A 23064-nucleotide genomic window follows, 5' to 3' on the forward strand; every position below is an offset into this window, starting at 1 on the left:
CCGCTATTGTTCAATATTTTCATTAACGACCTAACAGAAAGCCTAGAGAGCATGGTGTCAATTTTTGCAGATGATACCAAATTGTGTAAAGTTATAAATGCGGAGGGGGATGCTGAGTCGCTTCAGAATGACTTAGTTAAATCAGAAGCTTGGGCAGCGAAATGGAGAATGCGCTTCAACACAGACAAGTGTAAGGTAATGCACTGTGGTAACAAGAACAAAAATAACACCTACTACTAAATGGGGTAAAATTAGGGGATTCTGTACTGGAAAAGGACTTAGGTGTCCTCATAGATAGCAAACTAAGCAGTAGTACCTAAAGTAGGACTGCAGCAAAGAAGGCTAATAAGATATTAGCATGCATAAAACGGGGAATTGATGCTAGGGACGAGAGTATTATACTCCCGTTATATAAATCACTTGTGAGGCCACACCTTAAATACTGTGTACAATGTTGGACACCATACTGCAAAAAGGATATCCTGGAGCTAGAAAAGTTTCAGAGGCGGGCGACCAAATTAATTAAGGGTATAGAGACGCTGGAATACGAGGAAAGGCTTGCAAGACTAGACATGTTTACACTGGAAATGAGGAGATTAAGAGGGGACATGATCAACATCTACAAATATATAAGGGGACAATATACAGATCTTGCGCAGGACCTGTTTTTGGTTAGATCAACACTGAGAACTCGTGACACTTGCTCAGGTTAGAGGAGAGGAGATTCCACACAATACGGCGTAAAGGCTTTTTTACGGTAAGGACGATACGTGTTTGGAATTCCGTGCCTGAGGGAGTTGTAATGGTCGACTCAGTCAACACCTTTAAGAATGGTTTATACAAAATAATCCTGCATAGGAGACCACAAATAGGTTGAACTCGATGGACAATTGTCTTTTTTCAACCTTAGATACTATGTTACTATGTTATATACATCGGTCCTCGGTACATCTAAAACAGACTTCCCTTCCCCCCGTCCGCACCAAGCACACAGTGCCTTTGATACTTGATGCAGTTAATTTGGCGGCTGTGGGAATCCTGGTGGTCAGGATACCGACGCAGGAATCCCGACAGCCAACAATGCCAAAAACTGTAATCCCGGTGCAGAGAGGTATTCCCACTCATGGATGTCCACAACACCCATAGAGTGGGAATAGAACCTGTGGCGAGCGTAGCTGGCATCCCATCCACCAGGAATACGTATGTATTCCTTTGATACACGCCCATGACACAACCAAGTCTGGGCGGTTATGTGTGATGACTTTGCCACCGCCTATCCCAGAATAGGATGGACATACGCAAAAATGCATCCATTCGCTTATGCATATTTTATATGCAAACTCTTTATTTGCGTACGTGAAGAGATCAATGCAAATCAGAACCAGTCCCAATATTTTAAATACATTTTAAATATACAGAGACATCCCCGATTAAAGGAGACAGAAAATGAGTGAAACGTGGAAGCACGCACTTCTTCTCCGTTCTCTGCCACTTATAAATCAGTCCAAACAGTTTCTGATAAGGTTCAATGTTGACTTTCAAATGATCAAGCTCAGGATATGTTGTCAGGTCCCATTTATACAGCGCTTCTTCCTTATTAATATAAGCCACCACCTCCTCTGCATCCGCTATACGCTTCTGCACGGTCCTCACATCAGCCACGTACTGCAAGCAAACAGAACAGGAAAGACAATAAGGCCTATTTAGAATACATTTGTTGATGAACGGGCTTTTGTATGTCAGGTGCAATACGATGTAACATAAATGCCATGTGAGACATTATAGCAGTCTGTACTCGCCTACTGAGGTGCCAAGTGGGGAGTGGGGGGGGGCGTACTAATTACCCTGGCCCAGGTCTGACATAGCGTCCCAGGTCCTCCCTTCCCTTACCTGGCAGCAGCAGCTGCAGCTCTTCTCCTTAGCCCACCCAGCACACGTTGCTGTGAGCTGGGCTGCAGTGTGGCCAGGGAGGCGCTTAAAATACAATTTTCCTGTATTGTTTTTCTAAGGGTGTATGACCACGCCTCCTGTGATTAGGCCACACCCCTGAAAAGTACCTGGGCCCAGCCAGGCTCTTTACTGCCCTGGTTGCAAGAACACCTCCTTTCCATTGAAATTGTGTATTAATTGGTCGCAGGCCGATGTCCTCTAATAATAAACAGACCTGTCCACCTTAACACAGATCACCATGATATCTACCAATCATGACTAGTTATGATCTAAGGTTATCCTTTATACACAGCCCATCCTACCCTCTACATATTTATGGTGGTACGAAGTATGAAAGACGGGTGGAGATGTATCAAAACTTGGAGAAAAAATAAAGTGGAGAGAGATAAAGTACCAACCAATATCATGTGAAATCTTTCTCCGTTTTATCTCTCTCCAATGTTTGATTCATCTCCCCCATGGAGACATAAAGCTTCTACACTCCGCATTAATGTCTCACCTGCTGCATCATATCTAGCTCAGTACACTCTGCAAATTCTTCCATCCGACGAGTCATCTTCTCCAGCTCCAGCATCAGTTTCTCCCTCTTCCCCAGTAACTCACTCTCACCTTTACGCTTGGCCTTTTCAATCAGCTTTTAGAAGAGACACAATATCACAATAGTTGTTACACATCCCATCAAATCAAGGATATATCTTAGATCTACAGCATGTACTCTATCCAACAATGGTTTTGCTCATTTCATTTTTATGGGATCGTCCACTAAATCCATTTAGATCAAGATGAAGTCTATAAATAGAAAGTTAAGAAAGGTTCCTGAAATTTGAGAAAAGCCTGAGTGTCGGGACTTTTAAATCAAGATTCATAAACTTTCAGTTATGCAGACACTAGCAATCTCCTATACCTCTACAGCCATAAAGACTGGAAAACGTACATTGAACGTGTTTGCTGCAATGTAAAAACAAATAATTATCATCATAAAAGACTGATCCATCAGCAAATCTGACCTGGGTGCATGGGATGTAGTGGGCACGACCAGGGCCAGACTAAACCTTGGGGGGGCCAAAGACACTTAAGACAAGATGGCCTTGGGGAAGGGGGCAGGGAGGGTGCATATTAGATTGTGCATATCTCCCAACATGACCCATACCAGGAGGGACAAAATGCTCTCTACCTGGACTTCCCTCTTAATACACGATTGCCGTGTTGACCTATTTAATTGATAAGAAAGGTGGTTCAACAAAGGTGATTGTAATCATAAATTAAGAGGTAAGTCCAGGTGGAGAGCATTTTGTCCCTCCTGGAATGGGTCATGTTTGGAGGTATGGAATGTGTATATTAAATTTAAACCAATAGTGTATACTAGAATTAAAGTAAACTATTTTAATAATGCCTGAGTACTGTTTATAGCACCATTTAATTGAGAGACAACTATTTTATAAAGTTTTCTTGTAGTGGAACATAGACAACTTAAACAATCTTAAAAAACACCTTGGAAAATAAAATCTATAATGTATCTTGCAAAATGCAGTAGTAGCAGCCTCTGTACTACTTACACACTGGGACAAGACTCGGGAGGACTGTGTGTGTGTGTGTGTGTCTGTGTGTGTGTCTCTCTCTCTCTCTCTCTAGAGACCTAAATGCTCTCATTAGAGGTTACACAGAACCCAGACAACCAGGTGGGGAGGAGGAGAAGTTGGATCCCCGGGTCACTTGCAGCTAGCTCCCCCCTCCTATTGCTCCTCTGGTGTGAAGCTCAATTGGTAGCTCACAAAACCTGATACTCCTGTATCTCTGCCTGCACTGCATACTGTCCTACTTACATTCTGGCTGCCTGTTTCTGCTGCTGCACAAGAGGGAGAACAAGTGATGTCATTTTGCTCCTGTCGACGGGCCCCCTGACAAAGGGGGCCCGGGGTGCAATGTCCCTTGCACCCTCACCATAATCTGGCTATCATACAGACCTACCTTTTATAAGGTTACAGCAAAGGCTTGTTTTTAATATTACCAAAATCGATATCAACTTGTGGTAAACAGTGCCCCAAAGATTAGGATAAAATTGTAAATTCACATTTGATAAAAGACCAAGTAAAGACACATCCACTCTTTTACATTAGTCAACTCAGATTTATCTGCATTGTATAAGATCACTCATGTGCAGCCTCATCGTCTTATTATGTCATATAATTTCTAATATCCTTACAGTGGTGGTTTCATATTTCACACCTGGGGTGCACTGGCATTTAACGTATTGCCACTGCTCATAAATAAAAGTAGCAACTTACCTCATCGTTTTCATCAAATACTGCGTTGATATTCTGTGGCCAGAGTAATACTGTTGAGTTCAGGGCAAGATCTTCGGGTAAAAAGAAATATATATCTAGAAGGTAATACATTCTCCGCTGGCATTCCTGAAATAAACAAAGAAGGAATCAAAATCCCAATGTCACAATGCATAAATAATAAATAACAATGAATGGCTAATTGATTTAAATATATGATCATTCTTGGTGGACTGCACTTTAGACAGAAGTGACTTTGGACCTCACCAAAGCAAAGCTAGTGGAGCATTGGAGCATACCATTTTCTCTGTGTGTTATCACATTATAACATTCACTGTTTTGGACAACGGGTCAGTCAATGGTGCATTCTAAAAGAGTCTTAAAATCTTTCAGACATTTGTCAAAACTTCTGCCACATGTTAGTAATAGTAACACCTCTCATATCTGAAGTTCAGTTCATAAAATGAATAACATTTATTCCATCATGTGCACCAGTCTTCATAACTATCCCCCATACGTTTCCTGGCCAAGCTAAGCCACTGGGCTAAGCAGAGCGTGAGCAGTAAATTCAATCTGCGAGAGCTGCATGTTATAATACAAATCCACTGTATTCTTATAGAGTACCTTCCAGCCTGCAGGTAAAAGCAGCATACGTACATTGATACAGGCCTTTAGCTCCACAATGCCTTTAGTCTTAGCCTGCTCGACAAATGAGATCTCCTCTATCACATCTTCCGTCGTAACAGGAACTTTTAATGCTTGCTCTTTAATTGACTCAAATTCCATGCAAATTCTAGAACATAACAATTAATTTTAAAACAGGTTGAGATGTAATTTATGGGCGGCATCCAGATACTATTATACAAATTATTATGCAGGTCGGTGTGATACACTGCTGTCCAATACAGTACTCTGTTGATGTGAGATACTGTGTGCTAGCTCAAAGTGAGTAGAACTTATGACTTTGGTGTGGGTATGCAGAGCAGCGGATATATCCAGCAGGCCCAGGTGCTAGAAATGAGGGTGTGGGCAAGCATGGGGGCATGCCCAGGTGCTAGAAATGGGAGCAGATCCAAGCACGGGGCATGGACAAGCATGGGGGCATGCCCAGGTGCTAGAAATAGGGATTTTTGTTTACTTACCGTAAAATCTCTCTCTGATTTCATCTGGGGGACGCTGCGCCGTTACTTGTGGGTTAGAGGTGTGTGGTTGTGGAGTTTGGCACAGAACTATTAGACTCTAACTCCTCCCCCCTCTAACCCCTCCCATCTCCTTCCTGCCTAGCCAGTACCTCAGTTAACGTTTAGCCAAGCCAAAGGAGATAGACCGAAAAGAATTAACTGGTTAAACCAGACAAACATATGGGAGGGATCGCAGCGTCCCCCAGATGGAATCAGAGAAAGAGATTTTACGGTAAGTAAACAAAAATCCCTATTTCTCTTTCATCCATCTGGGGGACGCTGTGCCGTTACTTGTGTGATTTCCCAAAGCAAGCTAATGAGAGGAGGGAGAAGTAGACGGCATAGCCGTCCGTAACATCTGACGCCCAACAGAGGCAGTCTCCAAACCAAAGGTATGAAAACGGTAAAAACTTTTTTTTTTTTTTTTAAACGTATGCACCGACGACCAGGTCGTCGCCCTACACAGCTGCTCAATAGATGCACCCCCGCGAGCAGCCCAAGAAGCTTCAACTCGAATGAGCTGGAATTGAGTCAGGAACTGAAACATCAGAAGACTGTTTGATGGTCGAAGTCACCCAACGAGCCACTGTGTTCTTGGAAGCCGGCCAATCTCGTTTGGACGCATCAATTAAAAACCAACAATGCATCCGTACGACTGATATGATCCGTACAAGATAATTAAACCGTAAGGCCCTAAGCATATCTAAAAGAACCAAATGGGGATCCTCCCCGGAAGGAGAAGGATTAAACGCTGGAAGGACAATGTCCTGATTTAGATGAAACGCTGACACAACTTTTAGAATGAAGGAAGGTCTTGTTCGCAGAACCACCCGGTCATCGTGAAACACCAACAAGGGTGGTCTGCAATAAAAAAGGGAAAGAGCTGCCAATTGAGATCCTCGTCTTGCGGAGGCAATTGCCAATAGGAAAACAACTTCTGAACGTTAGATACCGCTATTCTACAGATTCCAAAGGTATCAAATGGAGACTTCTGAAGAGCCGTAAGGACTAAGTGACATTCCCAGAGAGGAACCGGAGGAACAAAAGGTGGCTGAATCCGAAGAACTTCCCTGAAGGAACGTCTGAACTTCTGGAATGATAGGTTTGAAAAAGAACCGACAAGGCAGAAACTTGACCCTCCAGTGAAGAAAGTCTCAGACCTTTATTGAGACCCTCCCGAAGGAAGGGTAACAAACGAGGGACTCTAAACAAATCCGGTGTTAAACCACTCTTTTCACACCAAGCAATGTAATACGCCACACTCTGTGGTAAATTTCATAAGTCACCGGCTTTTTAGCCTAAATCATCGTTTACCCAACAGAGCGAGAAAAAAACCTCTTTTCCCTTAAAAGTTGGATTCAAAAACCAAGCCGTCAAAGCCAGCCGACCAAACCTGGGTGCTGACATGGTCCCTGAATCAGAAGATCTGGTCGCAGAGGGAGTCGGAATGGCTCCTTGATGACCATCTTGCGCAGAAGAGTGTACCACTGTCAGCGTGGCCAATCTGGGGCCACCAGGATGATAGGAAGACCATCTCTCTGAATGCGTTGAAGCAGACGTGGAAACAATGGCAACGGTGGACACACATATCCCAGTTGAAAGTGCCACGGCGCTGACAGTGCATCGATTAGAACTGCTGGAGGGTCCTGAGTACACGACCCGTAGAGAGGAAGTTTGTTGTTGAGGCGAGACGCCATCCGATCTACATCGGGCATCCCCCACCGGGCTACTAGAGTCAGAAACACCTCCTGGTGAAACTCCCACTCTTCCGGAAACACTGTGTGACGGCTTAAGAAACTGCTTCCCAGTTCTCGATTCCTGGAATGTGAATCGCGGATATGGTCGGAACCCAATGTTCCGCCCCTGTGAGAATTCTTTCCTTGCGGAGTAGCCTCGAGTGCCGCCTTGCTTGTTTATGTAAGCCACTGCCGTGGCGTTGTCGGACTGAATCCGCACTGGATGACCCTGAACCATGGTTCGAATCCGAAGAAGCGCCCACCGGATTGTCCTCAACTGTGAGATGTTGATCTGCAACTTTGACTGTTGACTAGTCCAGAGCCCTGGAATTGATGAGTCTGAAACACTGCCCCCAACCTCTGAGGCTGGCGTCTGTAGTGACCATCACCCAAGACCAAATTGTGAAAGGAACAGCTTTTGGTCACATTGGAACTGTGAAGCCACCAGCGACGCGACTGATGATTCTGTATAGACAAGCGGACCAGCTGCATTTCGAAATGAGGCCCTATCAGAGTCCAACAGTTGAGAAACCGGAGCCTGAAGGGGGTCGAGCATGAAACTTGGCATATGGAACTGCCTCGAAGGTTGCCACCATCTTGCCTAATACCTGCAGGCATCGGAGAACCGAAACCACCGGTAAATGCAGCCATGCTCGAATTCTGGACTGTATGTCCTGAATCTTGTCCTAAGGAAGAACCACTTTCTGGTTGTTGGCGTCGAATAAATGTCCCAGAAACATCATTTTCTGGGAAAGAAGCAAAGAAGACTTCGAACAATTTATTATTCATCCCAATGACTGTAGAGTCTCTCTTGTGAAACGCAAGCTCTTGTGAAGAATTAACTCTGACGGGGTCTTGATCAACAGATCATCCAAATATATAGTCATGACGACTCCCTGACACTGCAAAACTGCCAGCACATGGCCCATGACCTTTGTGAATACCCGAGGAGTCGTGGATAGACCCAAGGGAAGAGCCTGAACTGAAAATGTCTAGGCCGACTGTGAATCTCAGAAGAGATTGATGGCCCGTCCAAATAGAGACAAGCAGATAGGCGTCTTATGTCTTAAGAGGCCAAATATCACCTTGGTTCCATGGTGACGATAATCAAGCGGATGGATTCCATCTTGAACTTTTGGGTTGAAATGAACCGTCCAGGTTGTCCACGAGTAAAATCCCCGACCCCTCTGCTGAGCGAGAACTAGAAGAATTTCTTAATTTCATAAAAGAGTGGCTGTTGCATGACGAAGAGCTCGACGTCTGGAGGGACCGCTTGGAAGAGGAGTGATGAACACACGATATGGGACTGGTTCCTCGAGATCTAACAGATATCCTCTGGATATGACCTCCGTCACCCACCGATCTGGTTTCGACAGGAGCCACACTTCTTTGAACTGTAGTAACCGAGCCCCAACCGTCACTGATCCCTCCGGAGATCCTGAACAGTCATGCAGTAGGTTTGTCGGCAGGTTTACTTCTACCTCTGAAAGCCTCTCTTCGTGGGTATCTGGAAAAAACACGAAAGGAATGGAAACTACCTTTTTCCTTGTATACGAAAGGACCGAAACCTTATAGCATTCGGTTTCGTAGGAGCAACTGGAAGAAAGGGCTCTTGCCCTCCTGTAGTATCTGAAATAATCTTCTTGATTCCGACCCCAAGAGAACTCACCTTTAAAGGGTACCGCCAAAGAGGTCTGTTTGGAGTCAAAATCGGCATTCCAAACCCGAAGCCAAAGAGACCGTCTTCCTGTCACGGTCAAGGCAGAAATACGGGATTGTAAGATCAACCAAGGTCTTACCCACATAAGTAAGAGCTTCCGAAATCTGTTCTGCTAATTGAATGTCCGATGGATCGTCAGACTGCATTCCAGTTATGACCTGTGCTAGTCAGTCGTCTGCGGCCTCGAGGACCCAAGCGCCAGCTAGAATTGTGATAAAGAAAACAGATTTAGGCATTGTATCAATCTTCCCATCTGTAGGATCTTTCAACGTCACAGACAGTATAGAAGAAATAACCGTAGCTCCTGCTAAATGTGAAATGGGAGCATCTACCTTTTGGGCTGTTTCCCAAAATCTCATAGCCTCCTCTGCAAAAGGCTATAGAAATTTTTTAATTTCTTAGGGCTTGGAAACGGGAATCCGGCTTAAGTCAGGGCTCCTTTAAAATATCCCTGTTATTAAGAGTCTGAAGGATGGTGTCTATCTAACACCTAAGCTAGTAGAAAAATCATCCTCCCAGACCGAAACCTCATCCTACTCTGGGTCTAGTTCCCCATCCTCCAACGGGAATGACTCCAACTCCTCCCCCAGAAAGTTATAGCGGGCAACGTCTGTGTCGGGTTTTTTTTTTTTTTTTTTGTAGCAGAAGAACTGCCGGCAGAGTTTACAAACTTGTTTAGGGATTGAGTTAAATCAGCAAGACATCCAGATTTTGAGTCCACACCGGATGTTCCTGGCCCTAGAAGACATAGTCTGATCCACGGAACCTCTCTGTTGGTCCACCACAGATGCACCAGAGCATGTAGCACAGAGGGTATCCGCGTCCGCCCATAATCCGTCTTGCCCATAATCTCAGCCCACAGAGGCTCCACCTGAGTCTGACCGGACTCAGTCACCGATCTAGACTGACGCAATTCAGAAATGGAGGGTAGTGTCCCTTGAACAAGAAAAATAAACCAATCTTTAATAGGACTATAAATGCACTATAAATCCCCTATAACAGTGACCTAGCAGTGAACCCATAATGCTAGTGACACCTAAGGTGATGACTATTAGCTCACACTATGGCTAGAGAAAAAAAAAAAAAAAAAAAAAAACACAAATATACTTGCAGTTAGCTTATCCCCATTTGAGAAGACAAAGTGAGAAGTGCTGTTGCTTCTTATAGAAACTTCTCTCTGTGTTGCGCAGCACAGCGTCCCCTGTCAGCAGTAGAAGAAGATGGCGCCCGGAGCTCTCTGTACGCTGGAGGGGAGCGCGCGAGCTGCAGAGCAGGGCGGGAAGCCGTCCCTGTACAATTATGTAAAAGCCGCAGCTGCTTACAGGGAGAGACTACTAACCGGAAGTCAGTCTCTCCCGCGAGCCGCTGTACAGAGCGGCTTGTGGCTTGTACGGCAACTGAATGTAAGCCCCGGGGAGCGCGACACCACTCTCCCGGCCCCTGAGCAGTATCACTACCACAGCCCCTGACAGTAAACCCCCAAATAAAGTTGACTGTCCAGCCCCGGAACGAGTCCCGTGTTGGAGGAGAGAAGGTGGAAGGGGGAGGGGGGCGCGCGTGGTAGTAGTGTATAGGGAGGCTGACAAAGGTACAAATATATATAGCAATAGAGCGGACAGCCCAATACTGTCAGTGACAGATTGTGGCTGTGTACCTTATCCCTGCCGCATCCTGTGTAGAGTAAAACGAGGCCCCAGTGACCGGAGTGTGGTGGCCTCCAGCGGCAGTGCAGAGTGGAACAAAACTAACTAAATCCACTCCAGCAGTACCTGCCACCCGTAAACAGGGACTAGGTACTTCAGAAAAGTCTAAAAATAATAAAACCTCACTATCTAAGGAGAAAGAAAAGAACTGTGTCTGTACTCCACAGGCACAAAACTAAGACTGAGGTACTGGCTAGGCAGGAAGGAGATGGGAGGGGTTAGAGGGGGGAGGAGTTAGATTCTAATAGTTCTGTGCCAAACTCCACAACCACACACCTCTAACCCACAAGTAACGGCGCAGCGTCCCCCAGATGGATGAAAGAGAAATGGAAGCAGGGCCAAGCACGGGGCATGAACAAGCACGGGGGCATGTCCACATGTTAGAAATGGGGGCATGGACAAGCACGGGGCATGGACAAGCATGGGGGCATGCCCATGTGCTAGAAATGGGAGCAGGGCCAAGCACGGGGCATGGACAAGCATGAGGGCATGCCCAGGTGCTAGAAATGGGAGCAGGGCCAAGCACAGGGCATGAACAAGCATGGGGGCATGCCCAGGTGCTAAAAATGGGAGCAGGGCCAAACACGAGGCATGGACAAGCATGGGGGCATGTCCAAGTACTAGAAATGGGAGCAGGGCCAAGAACGGGGCATGGACAAGCATGGGGGCATGCCCAGGTGCTAGAAATGGAAGCAGGGCCAAGCACGGGGCATGGACAAGCATGAGGGCATGCCCAGGTGCTAGAAATGGGAGAAGGGCCAACCACAGGGCATGAACAAGCATGGGGGCATGCCCAGGTGCTAAAAATGGGAGCAGGGCCAAGCACGGGGCATGGACAAGAATGAGGGCATGCCCAGGTGCTAGAAATGGGAGCAGGGCCAAGCACAGGGCATGAACAAGCATGGGGGCATGCCCAGGTGCTAAAAATGGGAGCAGGGCCAAGCACGGGGCATGGACAAGCATGGGGGCATGTCCAAGTACTAGAAATGGGAGCAGGGCCAAGAACGGGGCATGGACAAGCATGGGGACATGCCCAGGTGCTAGAAATGGGAGCAGGGTCAAGCACGGGGCATGGACAAGCATGAGGGCATGCCCAGGTGCTAGAAATGGGAGAAGGGCCAAGCACAGGGCATGAACAAGCATGGGGGCATGCTTAGGTGCTAAAAATGGGAGCAGGGCCAAGCATGTGGCTTGGACAAGTATGGGGGCATGTCCAGGTACTAGAAATGGGGGCATGGCCAAGCATGGGGCTTGGACCAGCATGGGGCATGTCCAAGTACTAGAAATGGGGGCATGGCCAAGCAGAAATATGTTCCATTGTACACAAATAAAGTATATGTGTTTGGCATACTGTGCATGTGCACCTATGTGTGTGACATTGCCTGTACTCTGCTACTAAGAAAGTATAGGCTGAACTTTACTATATAAAGCTGCTTACCACCTCTGCATGCTACTGTATAAAGCCACGCAGAAATAGAGAAAGTTCTAGTTACACAACTAAAACCAAAAGATTACAACGGTTGTACTCACGCCTCATTCTCCACTCTGTGGTTTGTCACCAGTCTTTCCAATAACATATTGGCAAAACTTTTTGCCTTTTCAGCCAGACCTTGCTTCAAATCATCACAGTCCAACTGCACCATAGTGAAATAGGCCCGTGTTGGAAGTGCTACGATATCCCTGGCTAGGGTGTGGAACTGTTCTATAAACTACAAGACAAACCATTTACACAATCTCCAATCACATGTCTGTAACTGCCTGTTCTAATAAATACGTCACATCTTATTGCATGAATCAAATATATTTTCCAATTCAAAAAATGCAGCTGGTATGTTTACGTAGGTTTTGTTTTTTTTAAACGCCAGCTACGCACTGGAACGATACTGGTCCTATATGACGTTTCTGGTCAAATATTGGTCATATCTCTCAGTGTGTATGCCCAATATTCAGGTGCCTGCAGTCACTATGGACGCTGCCCGGTCGGTCCTGCTGTACGGCCAACCAGGCGATAATGCTAGCGACCTAGTTCTATGTAAATGAAGGACAAAGCGATATGTCGCTCCATCCGCCATACATCATTCTAATGTGTACCCAGGAACCAGTATGTTGACACATCGCTCAGTGTGTACCGAGCATTAGACATGTTTTACATCCTCTGCCTTCCGAGCTATAACGATAAGTAGAGGAAAAATGCATAAGAATACAGTATCTTAAGTGTCATCTGTCACCAGCACAGAGTAAAGGCAGACATTTTGTGGTGGTCTGAACTGATATGTGATAGAATGCAGCCTATCACTTAACTCAGACTGGTTATTAGTGACATTAGTGACATCGCTGCTTAGGTGAATAAACAGTAGCACATTATACCAATAATAGTCTTCACTCCATGTCCGTATCAAGCAATTACTGGTATTATGTGGTGATGTCTTCCATTTGGGATTATCTGTATAAAGGGATTTGTAGTCCTTTTGATGGACTTGCACAATTTAGATACTAGTGTCTCCTAAGGATACAGCATTTTGTGCTCTTTGTGCCTCAGGGTCTAATTCAGACCTGGTCTCGGCAGCGGCAGCATACACAGGCTGAAGGCCAATGCTGTGTGCGCACGTGCAGAAGCCGTACTGCACGTGCGCACACTGGGGGTCATTCCAACCCGTTCGCTCGCTGCAGTTTGTCACTGCGCAGCGATCGGGTCGGATCAGACAGAGGCGGTCGCTAGGCGGGAGGGGGCTGAGCGGCGGTGTTAAGCCGCCGTTTAGGGGGAGCGGTCCGGCCAACGCAGGTTGGGGGGGCATGACGTGTCACGCAGCCGCTGCAGCCAGCGGGAGCGACGAGCAACTCCCGGCCAGCCGTAGGAGCTGCGTTGTCCGGGAGTTACTCGTCAAATACAAAGGCATCGCCTCTGTGCGATGCCTTTGTATTTGTGCAGAGTTGGTCGCGAGGCGTGTTGGCAGCGTTGGGACAGCATTTAGACGGCGTTGGGGTGATGCGGTTTGGCGAACTTTTACTAATTGAATAACATTAATAAAATATTATAATTGCACCTCTAGTGTAGTGTTACAATGTGCAATGTTTCAGTAAAATCAGTCTAAAGAAACACAACCATTACATACCCCTGTATAGTCATCAAAGCTGTGTTCTTCTGTCAGGAATATCTCCACTTTCTCACTGGCCGAACCGTCTACGAGCCAGCTGAAACTTTCCACTATGGAATGAAGATTGGACAACATGAAAAAGACATTCTTTGCTTCCTGGCCAGACAATGTTGGCAGGAGAACGATGATTAAGAGGGGTAAAGGGGCATTTAATGTCCGGGCCATCCTTGATGTTACAGATGATGAGTGGCCCGAAAAGAAAATGGAGCCTTCTACTGGTACTATAAGCAACAGCCTCACCAGTGGTAAGTCACTCTATATAACACCTACAATATGTTACTGTTCATTGGGTCTTAATGTATGTCTCACAGAAGGTGCCCATATAGTCCTTTAGGAAAGAGAATTGGCATAACCGTCACTGATCAACTCGATGTCACGGCTGCTGGCCATGAGAGACAACTTTGCAAAAGGATTGCAAAAGAATTACCCTCATATGCCATGGATTACCATGATTAATGGCAACACAAATATTGGGGGTGCTCATCGCCCACAGAGCTGGTTCCTATGATTGAAGGCTTTATCATGAGTCGCACTAACTCCATTTCTTAAAATAATAAGAATTTACTTACCGATAATTCTATTTCTCGGAGTCCGTAGTGGATGCTGGGGTTCCTGAAAGGACCATGGGGAATAGCGGCTCCGCAGGAGACAGGGCACAAAAAGTAAAGCTTTAGGATCAGGTGGTGTGCACTGGCTCCTCCCCCTATGACCCTCCTCCAAGCCTCAGTTAGGATACTGTGCCCGGACGAGCGTACACAATAAGGAAGGATTTTGAATCCCGGGTAAGACTCATACCAGCCACACCAATCACACTGTACAACCTGTGATCTGAACCCAGTTAACAGTATGATAACAGCGGAGCCTCTGAAAAGATGGCTCACAACAATAATAACCCGATTTTTTGTAACTATGTACAAGTAATGCAGATAATCCGCACTTGGGATGGGCGCCCAGCATCCACTACGGACTCCGAGAAATAGAATTATCGGTAAGTAAATTCTTATTTTCTCTATCGTCCTAGTGGATGCTGGGGTTCCTGAAAGGACCATGGGGATTATACCAAAGCTCCCAAACGGGCGGGAGAGTGCGGATGACTCTGCAGCACCGAATGAGAGAACTCCAGGTCCTCCTTAGCCAGGGTATCAAATTTGTAGGATTTTACAAACGTGTTTGCCCCTGACTAAATAGCCGCTCGGCAAAGTTGTAAAGCCGAGACCCCTCGGGCAGCCGCCCAAGATGAGCCCACCTTCCTTGTGGAATGGGCATTTACATATTTTGGCTGTGGCAGGCCTGCCACAGAATGTGCAAGCTGAATTGTATTACACATCCAACTAGCAATAGTCTGCTTAGAAGCAAGAGCACCCAGTTTGTTGGGTGCATACAGGATAACAGCAAGTCAGTTTTCCTGACTCCAGCCGTCCTGGAACCTATACTTTCAGGGCCCTGACAACATCCAGCAACTTGGAGTCCTCCAAGTCCCTAGTAGGCGCAAGGCACCACAATAAGCTGGTTCAGGTGAAACACTGACACCACCTTAGGGAGAGAACTGGGGACGAGTCCGCAGCTCTGCCCTGTCCGAATGGACAAACAGATATGGGCTTTTTTGAGAAAAAAAAAACCCACCAATTTGACACTCGCCTGGCCCAGGCCAGGGCCAAGAGCATGGTCACTTTTCATGTGAGATGCTTCAAATCCACAGATTTGACTGGTTTTAAACCAATGTGATTTGAGGAATCCCAGAACTACGTTGAGATCCCACAGTGCCACTGGAGGCACAAAAGGGGGTTGTATATGCAATACTCCCTTGACAAACTTCTGGACTTCAGGAACTGAAGCCAATTCTTTCTGGAAGAAAATCGACAGGGCCGAAATTTGAACCTTAATGGGCCCCAATTTGAGGCCCATAGACACTCCTGTTTGCAGGAAATGCAGGAATCGACCGAGTTGAAATTTCTTCGTGGGGCCTTCCTGGCCTCACACCACGCAACATATTTTCGCCACATGTGGTGATAATGTTGTGCGGTCACCTCCTTCCTGGCTTTGACCAGGGTAGGAATGACCTCTTCCGGAATGCCTTTTTCCCTTAGGATCTGGCGTTCCACCGCCATGCCGTCAAACGCAGCTGCGGTAAGTCTTGGAACAGACATGGTACTTGCTGAAGCAAGTCCCTTCTTAGCGGCAGAGGCCATAAGTCCTCTGTGAGCATCTCTTGAAGTTCCGGGTACCAAGTCCTTCTTGGCCAATCCGGAGCCATGAGTATAGTTCTTACTCCTCTACGTCTTATAATTCTCAGTACCTTAGGTATGAGAAGCAGAGGAGGGAACACATACACCGACTGGTACACCCACGGTGTTACCAGAACGTCCACAGCTATTGCCTGAGGGTCTCTTGACCTGGCGCAATACCTGTCCCGTTTTTTGTTCAGACGGGACGCCATCATGTCCACCTTTGGTATTTCCCAACGGTTCACCATCATGTGGAAAAACTTCCCGATGAAGTTTCCACTCTCCCGGGTGGAGGTCGTGCCTGCTGAGGAAGTCTGCTTCCCAGTTTCCACTCCCGGAATGAAACACTGCTGACAGTGCTATCACATGATTTTCCGCCCAGCGAAAAGTCCTTGCAGTTTTTGCCATTGCCCTCCTGCTTCTTGTGCCGCCCTGTCTGTTTACGTGGGCGACTGCCGTGATGTTTTTCCCACTGGATCAATACCGGCTGACCTTGAAGCAGAGGTCTTGCTAAGCTTAGAGCATTATAAATTTACCCTTAGCTCCAGTATATTTATGTGGAGAAAAGTCTCCAGACTTGATCACACTCCCTGGAAATTTTTTCCTTGTGCGACTGCTCCCCAGCCTCTCGGGCTGGCCTCCGTGGTCACCAGCATCCAATCCTGAATGCCGAATCTGCGGCCCTCTAGAAAATGAGCACTCTGTAACCACCACAGGAGAGACACCCTTGTCCTTGGATATAGGGTTATCCGCTGATGCATCTGAAGATGTGATCCGGACCATTTGTCCAGCAGATCCCACTGAAATCTTGCGTGAAATCTGCCGAATGGAATTGCTTCGTAGGAAGCCACCATTTTTACCAGGACCCTTGTGCAATGATGCACTGACACTTTTCCTGGTTTTAGGAGGTTCTTGACTAGCTCGGATAACTCCCTGGCTTTCTCATCCGGGAGAAACACCTTTTTCTGGACTGTGTCCAGAATCATCCCTAGGCACAGCAGACGTGTCGTCAGGATCAGCTGCGATTTTGGAATATTTAGAATCCATCCGTGCTGTTGTAGCAGTATCCGAGATAGTGCTACTCCGACCTCCAACTGTTCCCTGGACTTTGCCCTTATCAGGAGATCGTCCAAGTAAGGGGTAATTAAGACGCCTTTTCTTCGAAGAAGAATCATCATTTCGGCCATTACCTTGGTAAAGACCCGGGGTGCCGTGGACAATCCAAACGGCAGCGTCTGAAACTGACAGTGACAGTTCTATACCACGAACCTGAGGTACCCTTAGTGAGAAGGGCAAATTTGGGACATGGAGGTAAGCATCCCTGATGTCCCGGGACACTATATAGTCCCCTTCTTCCTGGTTCGTTATCACTGCTCTGAGTGACTCCATCTTGATTTGAACCTTTGTAAGTGTTCAAATTTTTTTAGATTTAGAATAGGTCTCACCTAGCCTTCTGGCTTCAGTACCACAATATAGTGTGGAATAATACCCCTTTCCTTGTTGTAGGAGGGGTAATTTTATTATCACCTGCTGGGAATACAGCTTGTGAATTTTTTCCCATACTGCCTCCTTGTCGGAGGGATACCTTGGTAAAGCAGACTTCAGGAGCCTGCGAGGGGGAAACGTTTCGACATTCCAATCTGTACCCCTGGGATACTACTTGTAGGATCCAGGGGTCCTGTACGGTCCCAGCGTCATGCTGAGAGCTTGGCAGAAGCGGTGGAAGGCTTCTGTTCCTGGGAATGGGCTGCCTGCTGCAGTCTTCTTCCCTTTCCTCTATCCCTGGGCAAATATGACTCTTATAGGGACGAAAGGACTGAGGCTGAAAAGACGGTGTCTTTTTCTGCAGAGATGTGACTTAGGGTAAAAACGGTGGATTTTCCAGCAGTTGCCGTGGCCACCAGGTCCGATGGACCGACCCCAAATAACTCCTCTTCCTTTATACGGCAATACATCTTTGTGCCGTTTGGAATCTGCATCACCTGACCACTGTCGTGTCCATAAACATCTTCTGGCAGATATGGACATCGCACTTACTCTTGATGCCAGAGTGCAAATATCCCTCTGTGCATCTCGCATATATAGAAATGCATTTTTAGTCAGGGAATCCGACCAAGCCACCCCAGCTCTGCACATCCAGGCCGAGGCGATCGCTGGTCGCAGTATAACACCAGTATGTGTGTATATACTTTTATATGATATTTTCCAGCCTCCTGTCAGCTGGCTCCTTGAGGACGGCCCTATCTATAGACGGTACCGCCACTTGTTTTGATAAGCGTGTGAGCGCCTTATCCACCCTAAGGGGTGTTTCCCAACGCGCCCTAACTTCTGGCGGGAAAGGGTATACCGCCAATAATTTTCTATCGAGGGGAACCCACGCATCATCACACACTTCATTTAATTTATCTGATTCAGGAAAAACTACAGGTAGTTTTTTCACATCCCACATAATACCCTCTTTTGTGGTACTTGTAGTATCAGAAATATGTAACACCTCCTTCATTGCCCTTAACGTGTGGCCCTAATAAGGAATACGTTTGTTTATTCACCGTCGACACTGGATTCAGTGTCCGTGTCTGTGTCTGTGTCGACCGACTAAGGTAAACGGGCGTTTTAAAACCCCTGACGGTGTTTTTGAGACGTCTGGACCGGTACTAATTGTTTGTCGGCCGTCTCATGTCGTCAACCGACCTTGCAGCGTGTTGACATTATCACGTAATTCCCTAAATAAGCCATCCATTCCGGTGTCGACTCCCTAGAGAGTGACATCACCATTACAGGCAATTGCTCCGCCTCCTCACCAACATCGTCCTCATACATGTCGACACACACGTACCGACACACAGCACACACACAGGGAATGCTCTGATAGAGGACAGGACCCACTAGCCCTTTGGAGAGACAGAGGGAGAGTTTGCCAGCACACACCAAAAAACGCTATAATTATATAGGGACAACCTTATATAAGTGTTTTCCCTTATAGCATCTTTTTATATATTTCTAACGCCAAATTAGTGCCCCCCCTCTCTGTTTTAACCCTGTTTCTGTAGTGCAGTGCAGGGGAGAGCCTGGGAGCCTTCCCTCCAGCCTTTCTGTGAGGGAAAATGGCGCTGTGTGCTGAGGAGATAGGCCCCGCCCCTTTTTCGGCGGGCTCGTCTCCCGCTCTTCAACGGATTCTGGCAGGGGTTAAATATCTCCATATAGCCCCCGGAGGCTATATGTGAGGTATTTTTTGCCAAAAAATAGGTTTACATTGCCTCCCAGGGCGCCCCCCTCCCAGCGCCCTGCACCCTCAGTGACTGCCGTGTGAAGTGTGCTGAGAGCAATGGCGCACAGCTGCAGTGCTGTGCGCTACCTTAAGAAGACTGAGGAGTCTTCTGCCGCCGATTCTGGACCTTCTTCTCTTTTCAGCATCTGCAAGGGGGCCGGCGGCGAGGCTCCGGTGACCATCCAGGCTGTACCTGTGATCGTCCCTCTGGAGCTAATGTCCAGTAGCCAAAGAAGCCAATCCATCCTGCACGCAGGTGAGTTCACTTCTTCTCCCCTAAGTACCTCGTTGCAGTGATCCTGTTGCCAGCAGGACTCACTGTAAAATAAAAAACCTAAGCTAAACTTTTCTAAGCAGCTCTTTAGGAGAGCCACCTAGATTGCACCCTTCTCGGCCGGGCACAAAAATCTAACTGAGGCTTGGAGGAGGGTCATAGGGGGAGGAGCCAGTGCACACCACCTGATCCTAAAGCTTTACTTTTTGTGCCCTGTCTCCTGCGGTGCCGCTATTCCCCATGGTCCTTTCAGGAACCCCAGCATCCACTAGGACGATAGAGAAAATTCCCTATTAATATACATGGTAAGGGAGGCTGTGAAGATATGGGTGATTAACATGTTCCGGTTCTCTCCCTGATAATGAATCGGAGAAGTGGAAATTCTTATGCTGACATTTGCTGATAGCAGCCCAAAATCAGCATGATTGGAATACTATAGCTGCAAGTGTCATATGTGATTAACCATTCTATGGCCATCTTGATTCACCACATGTGATTTGGCCATTCTGCACCTCAGTCAAATCTGGGCAATAAGGACACTAAAGTGTAAGACCAAATTGGGCAGTAGGATCAGCCCATGTGAAGCTAGCTTTATACCAAGAGAAGAGTAATCGCAGGTGGGTTAGTATTGCTGTGATGCCGCTAGGTGCGAGATTGGTACTGAATTTATATATAGTTTACCATATGTTTCAAAATGCCTCATGGGCTCCTTTAAATTGTGATGGACGGCTTCTTTCAGCTTCAGAGCAGCTGCCTGGATGATATAGTCAGAGAGACTGGCCTCAATAGTCTGGACTGTGTTGCTGCCAGAGAGCCAGGACTGCACTGTTTGAACATTCTAACCAATGAAAAAACATATTCAATGAATATAATTAAACACTGTACCATAAAGATAGACAGCTTTACTAACACAATTCCATCTTGGGTCAAGTATTTACAGTAAATCATTAGATTTCATCAGTCAATAATAGAAATGTGATACGTACAGTTTCCATAATGGGACTGATTTATTAATTCCAAAAACTTTTGCAATCTCAGTGGATCAGAATTTGCCTATTAACTGTCCTATAAAGTGTGGGATAATGGAAAAGGGTCACATTATTGCACTGGAAAGACCTTGAGAGTATTCCTTAGTAACTTAATTTTTTAGCACCTTGTGCCTAAACTACAACTGTGACCCCCCCCCCCTCTGTGTCATAGCACTAGGATCTGAGAGTCAGTGGGCTATGTTCACCAAGTGTCATGATTCTATTGTGCTGGGACCCTAAGACATGGTTTACAAAAGAAGGTTTTTAAATGTCTGCATATCAGGAGACGTAAAAATATCTGGGGGTCTAAAACCATGTGCTTATCAGATAAACTAACCCTACAGTCCTGTCCCCTTCATAGCCAAGGGGGTTTTGTTCTTCGTTTTTCATTTTTTTGAGATGTATTAGTTCCAAGATGAATAAAACTTCATATATGAGCAGCATATACAGAACCATTCAGCTTATGCTGAGTGCATATAATATAGCTACTCTGGTAAACTGTCTGAAACGGTCCAGCCTGGACCAGATCCCTCATGCAGCCATCACCATCCTTACATGATGTTTAGTAGTATCAGTGTTCATACAATCACAATGCTGTGTAGGGTTAGACTTTACATGGACAACTTATGAATACCTGCAGGGTTTTTGAGATCCGGGTCACTATAAATAAAACACTTTCTTCTAAATCCTGGAAGCTTGGATAGAACTCCATTTTCTCATCATCAAAAGTGAGCTCCATTTTGAAAAATGGCAAATACTGCAGATCTCCAGGGTCAAATAATTTAACAAAAGCCTCCACTGTTCTCTGTAAGAGGTCTCTCAGCTGCCGAGAAGAGAGCAGTTAGGAAACATTAGCGTCGGTAACTGAATTATTTTGAGAGAAAAGAATAGGATTTTAATTACCTACCGGTAAATCCTTTTCTCGTAGTCCATAAGGGATATTGGGGAGATTAGTACAATGGGGTATAGACAGGGTCCAAAGGAGCCGGTGCCCTTTAAATTTCTTCACTTGGTGTGCTGGCTCCTCCCCTCTATGCCCCCTCCCACAGGCAGTTATAGGTAAAACAGTGCCCGAAGGAGAAAGGAAATACACTGATCAAAAAAATAAAGGGAACACTAAAATAACACATCCTAGATCTGAATGAATGAAATATTCTTATTAAATACTTGGTTCTTTACATAGTTGAATGTGCTGACAACAAAATCACACAAAAATTATCAATGGAAATCAAATTTATTAACCCATGGAGGTCTGGATTTGGAGTCACCCTCAAAATTAAAGTGGAAAAACACACTACATGCTGATCCAACTTTGATGTAATGTCCTTAAAACAAGTCAAAATGAGGCTCAGTAGTGTGTGTGGCCTCCACGTGCCTGTATGACCTCCCTACAATGCCTGGGCATGCTCCTGATGAGGTGGCGGATGGTCTCCTGAGGGATCTCCTCCCAGACCTGGACTAAAGCATCCGCCAACTCCTGGACAGTCTGTGGTGCAACATGGCGTTGGTGGATGGAGCGAGACATGATGTCCCAGATGTGCTCAATTGGATTCAGGTCTGGGGAACGGGCGGGCCAGTCCATAGCATCAATGCCTTCGTCTTGCAGGAACTGCTGACACACTCCAGCCACATGAGGTCTAGCATTGTCTTGCATTAGGAGGAACCCAGGGCCAACCGCACCAGCATACGGTCTCACAAGGGGTCTGAGGATCTCATCTCGGTACCTAATGGCAGTCAGGCTACCTCTAGCGAGCACATGGAGGGCTGTGCGGCCCCTCAAAGAAATGCCACCCCACACCATTACTGACCCACTGCCAAACCGGTCATGCTGGAGGATGTTGCAGGCAGCAGAACGTTCTCCTTGGCGTCTCCAGACTCTGTCACATCTGTCACATGTGCTCAGTGAGAACCTGCTTTCATCTGTGAAGAGCACAGGGCGCCAGTGGTGAATTTGCCAATCTTGGTGTTCTCTGGCAAATGCCAAACGTCCTGCACGGTGTTGGGCTGTAAGCACAACCCCCACCTGTGGACGTTGGGCCCTCATACCACCCTCATGGAGTCTGTTTCTGATCGTTTGAGTAGACACATGCACATTTGTGGCTTGCTGGAGATCATTTTGCAGGGCTCTGGCAGTGCTCCTCCTGTTCCTCCTTGCACAAAGGCGGAGGTAGCGGTCCTGCTGCTGGGTTGTTGCCTTCCTACGGCCTCTTCCACGTCTCCTGATGTACTGGCCTGTCTCCTGGTAGCGCCTCCATGCTCTGGACACTACGCTGACAGACACAGCAAACCTTCTTGCCACAGCTCGCATTGATGTGCCATCCTGGATGAGCTGCACTACCTGAGCCACTTGTGTGGGTTGTAGGGAGGTCATAGAGGCACGTGGAGGCCACACATGCTACTGAGCCTCATTTTGACTTGTTTTAAGGACATTACATCAAAGTTGGATCAGCCTGTAGTGTGTTTTTCCACTTTAATTTTGAGGGTGACTCCAAATCCAGACCTCCATGGGTTAATAAATTTGATTTCCATTAATAATTTTTGT

The 23064-nt window shown here is 46.6% G+C and overlaps 1 protein-coding gene across 1 annotated transcript in view; it reads right to left on the bottom strand.

Moving 5' to 3' along the window:
• The window catches only part of DNAH12 (dynein axonemal heavy chain 12), a 320238-nt gene that overhangs the window by 213869 nt on the left and 83305 nt on the right, over window positions 1–23064 (bottom strand). The window contains exons 9-16 of the mRNA XM_063940858.1: window positions 21157–21345; window positions 20176–20332; window positions 13686–13777; window positions 12103–12281; window positions 4890–5025; window positions 4236–4361; window positions 2450–2584; window positions 1472–1665 (exon numbers count right to left, since the gene is read on the bottom strand). Of these exons, the coding sequence (XP_063796928.1) occupies window positions 1472–1665; window positions 2450–2584; window positions 4236–4361; window positions 4890–5025; window positions 12103–12281; window positions 13686–13777; window positions 20176–20332; window positions 21157–21345 (1208 nt within the window). The remainder of the gene's footprint in view (window positions 1–1471; window positions 1666–2449; window positions 2585–4235; window positions 4362–4889; window positions 5026–12102; window positions 12282–13685; window positions 13778–20175; window positions 20333–21156; window positions 21346–23064) is intronic.

Source organism: Pseudophryne corroboree, chromosome 9 (genome assembly GCF_028390025.1).
Source record: "Pseudophryne corroboree isolate aPseCor3 chromosome 9, aPseCor3.hap2, whole genome shotgun sequence".
Taxonomy (NCBI): domain Eukaryota; kingdom Metazoa; phylum Chordata; class Amphibia; order Anura; family Myobatrachidae; genus Pseudophryne; species Pseudophryne corroboree.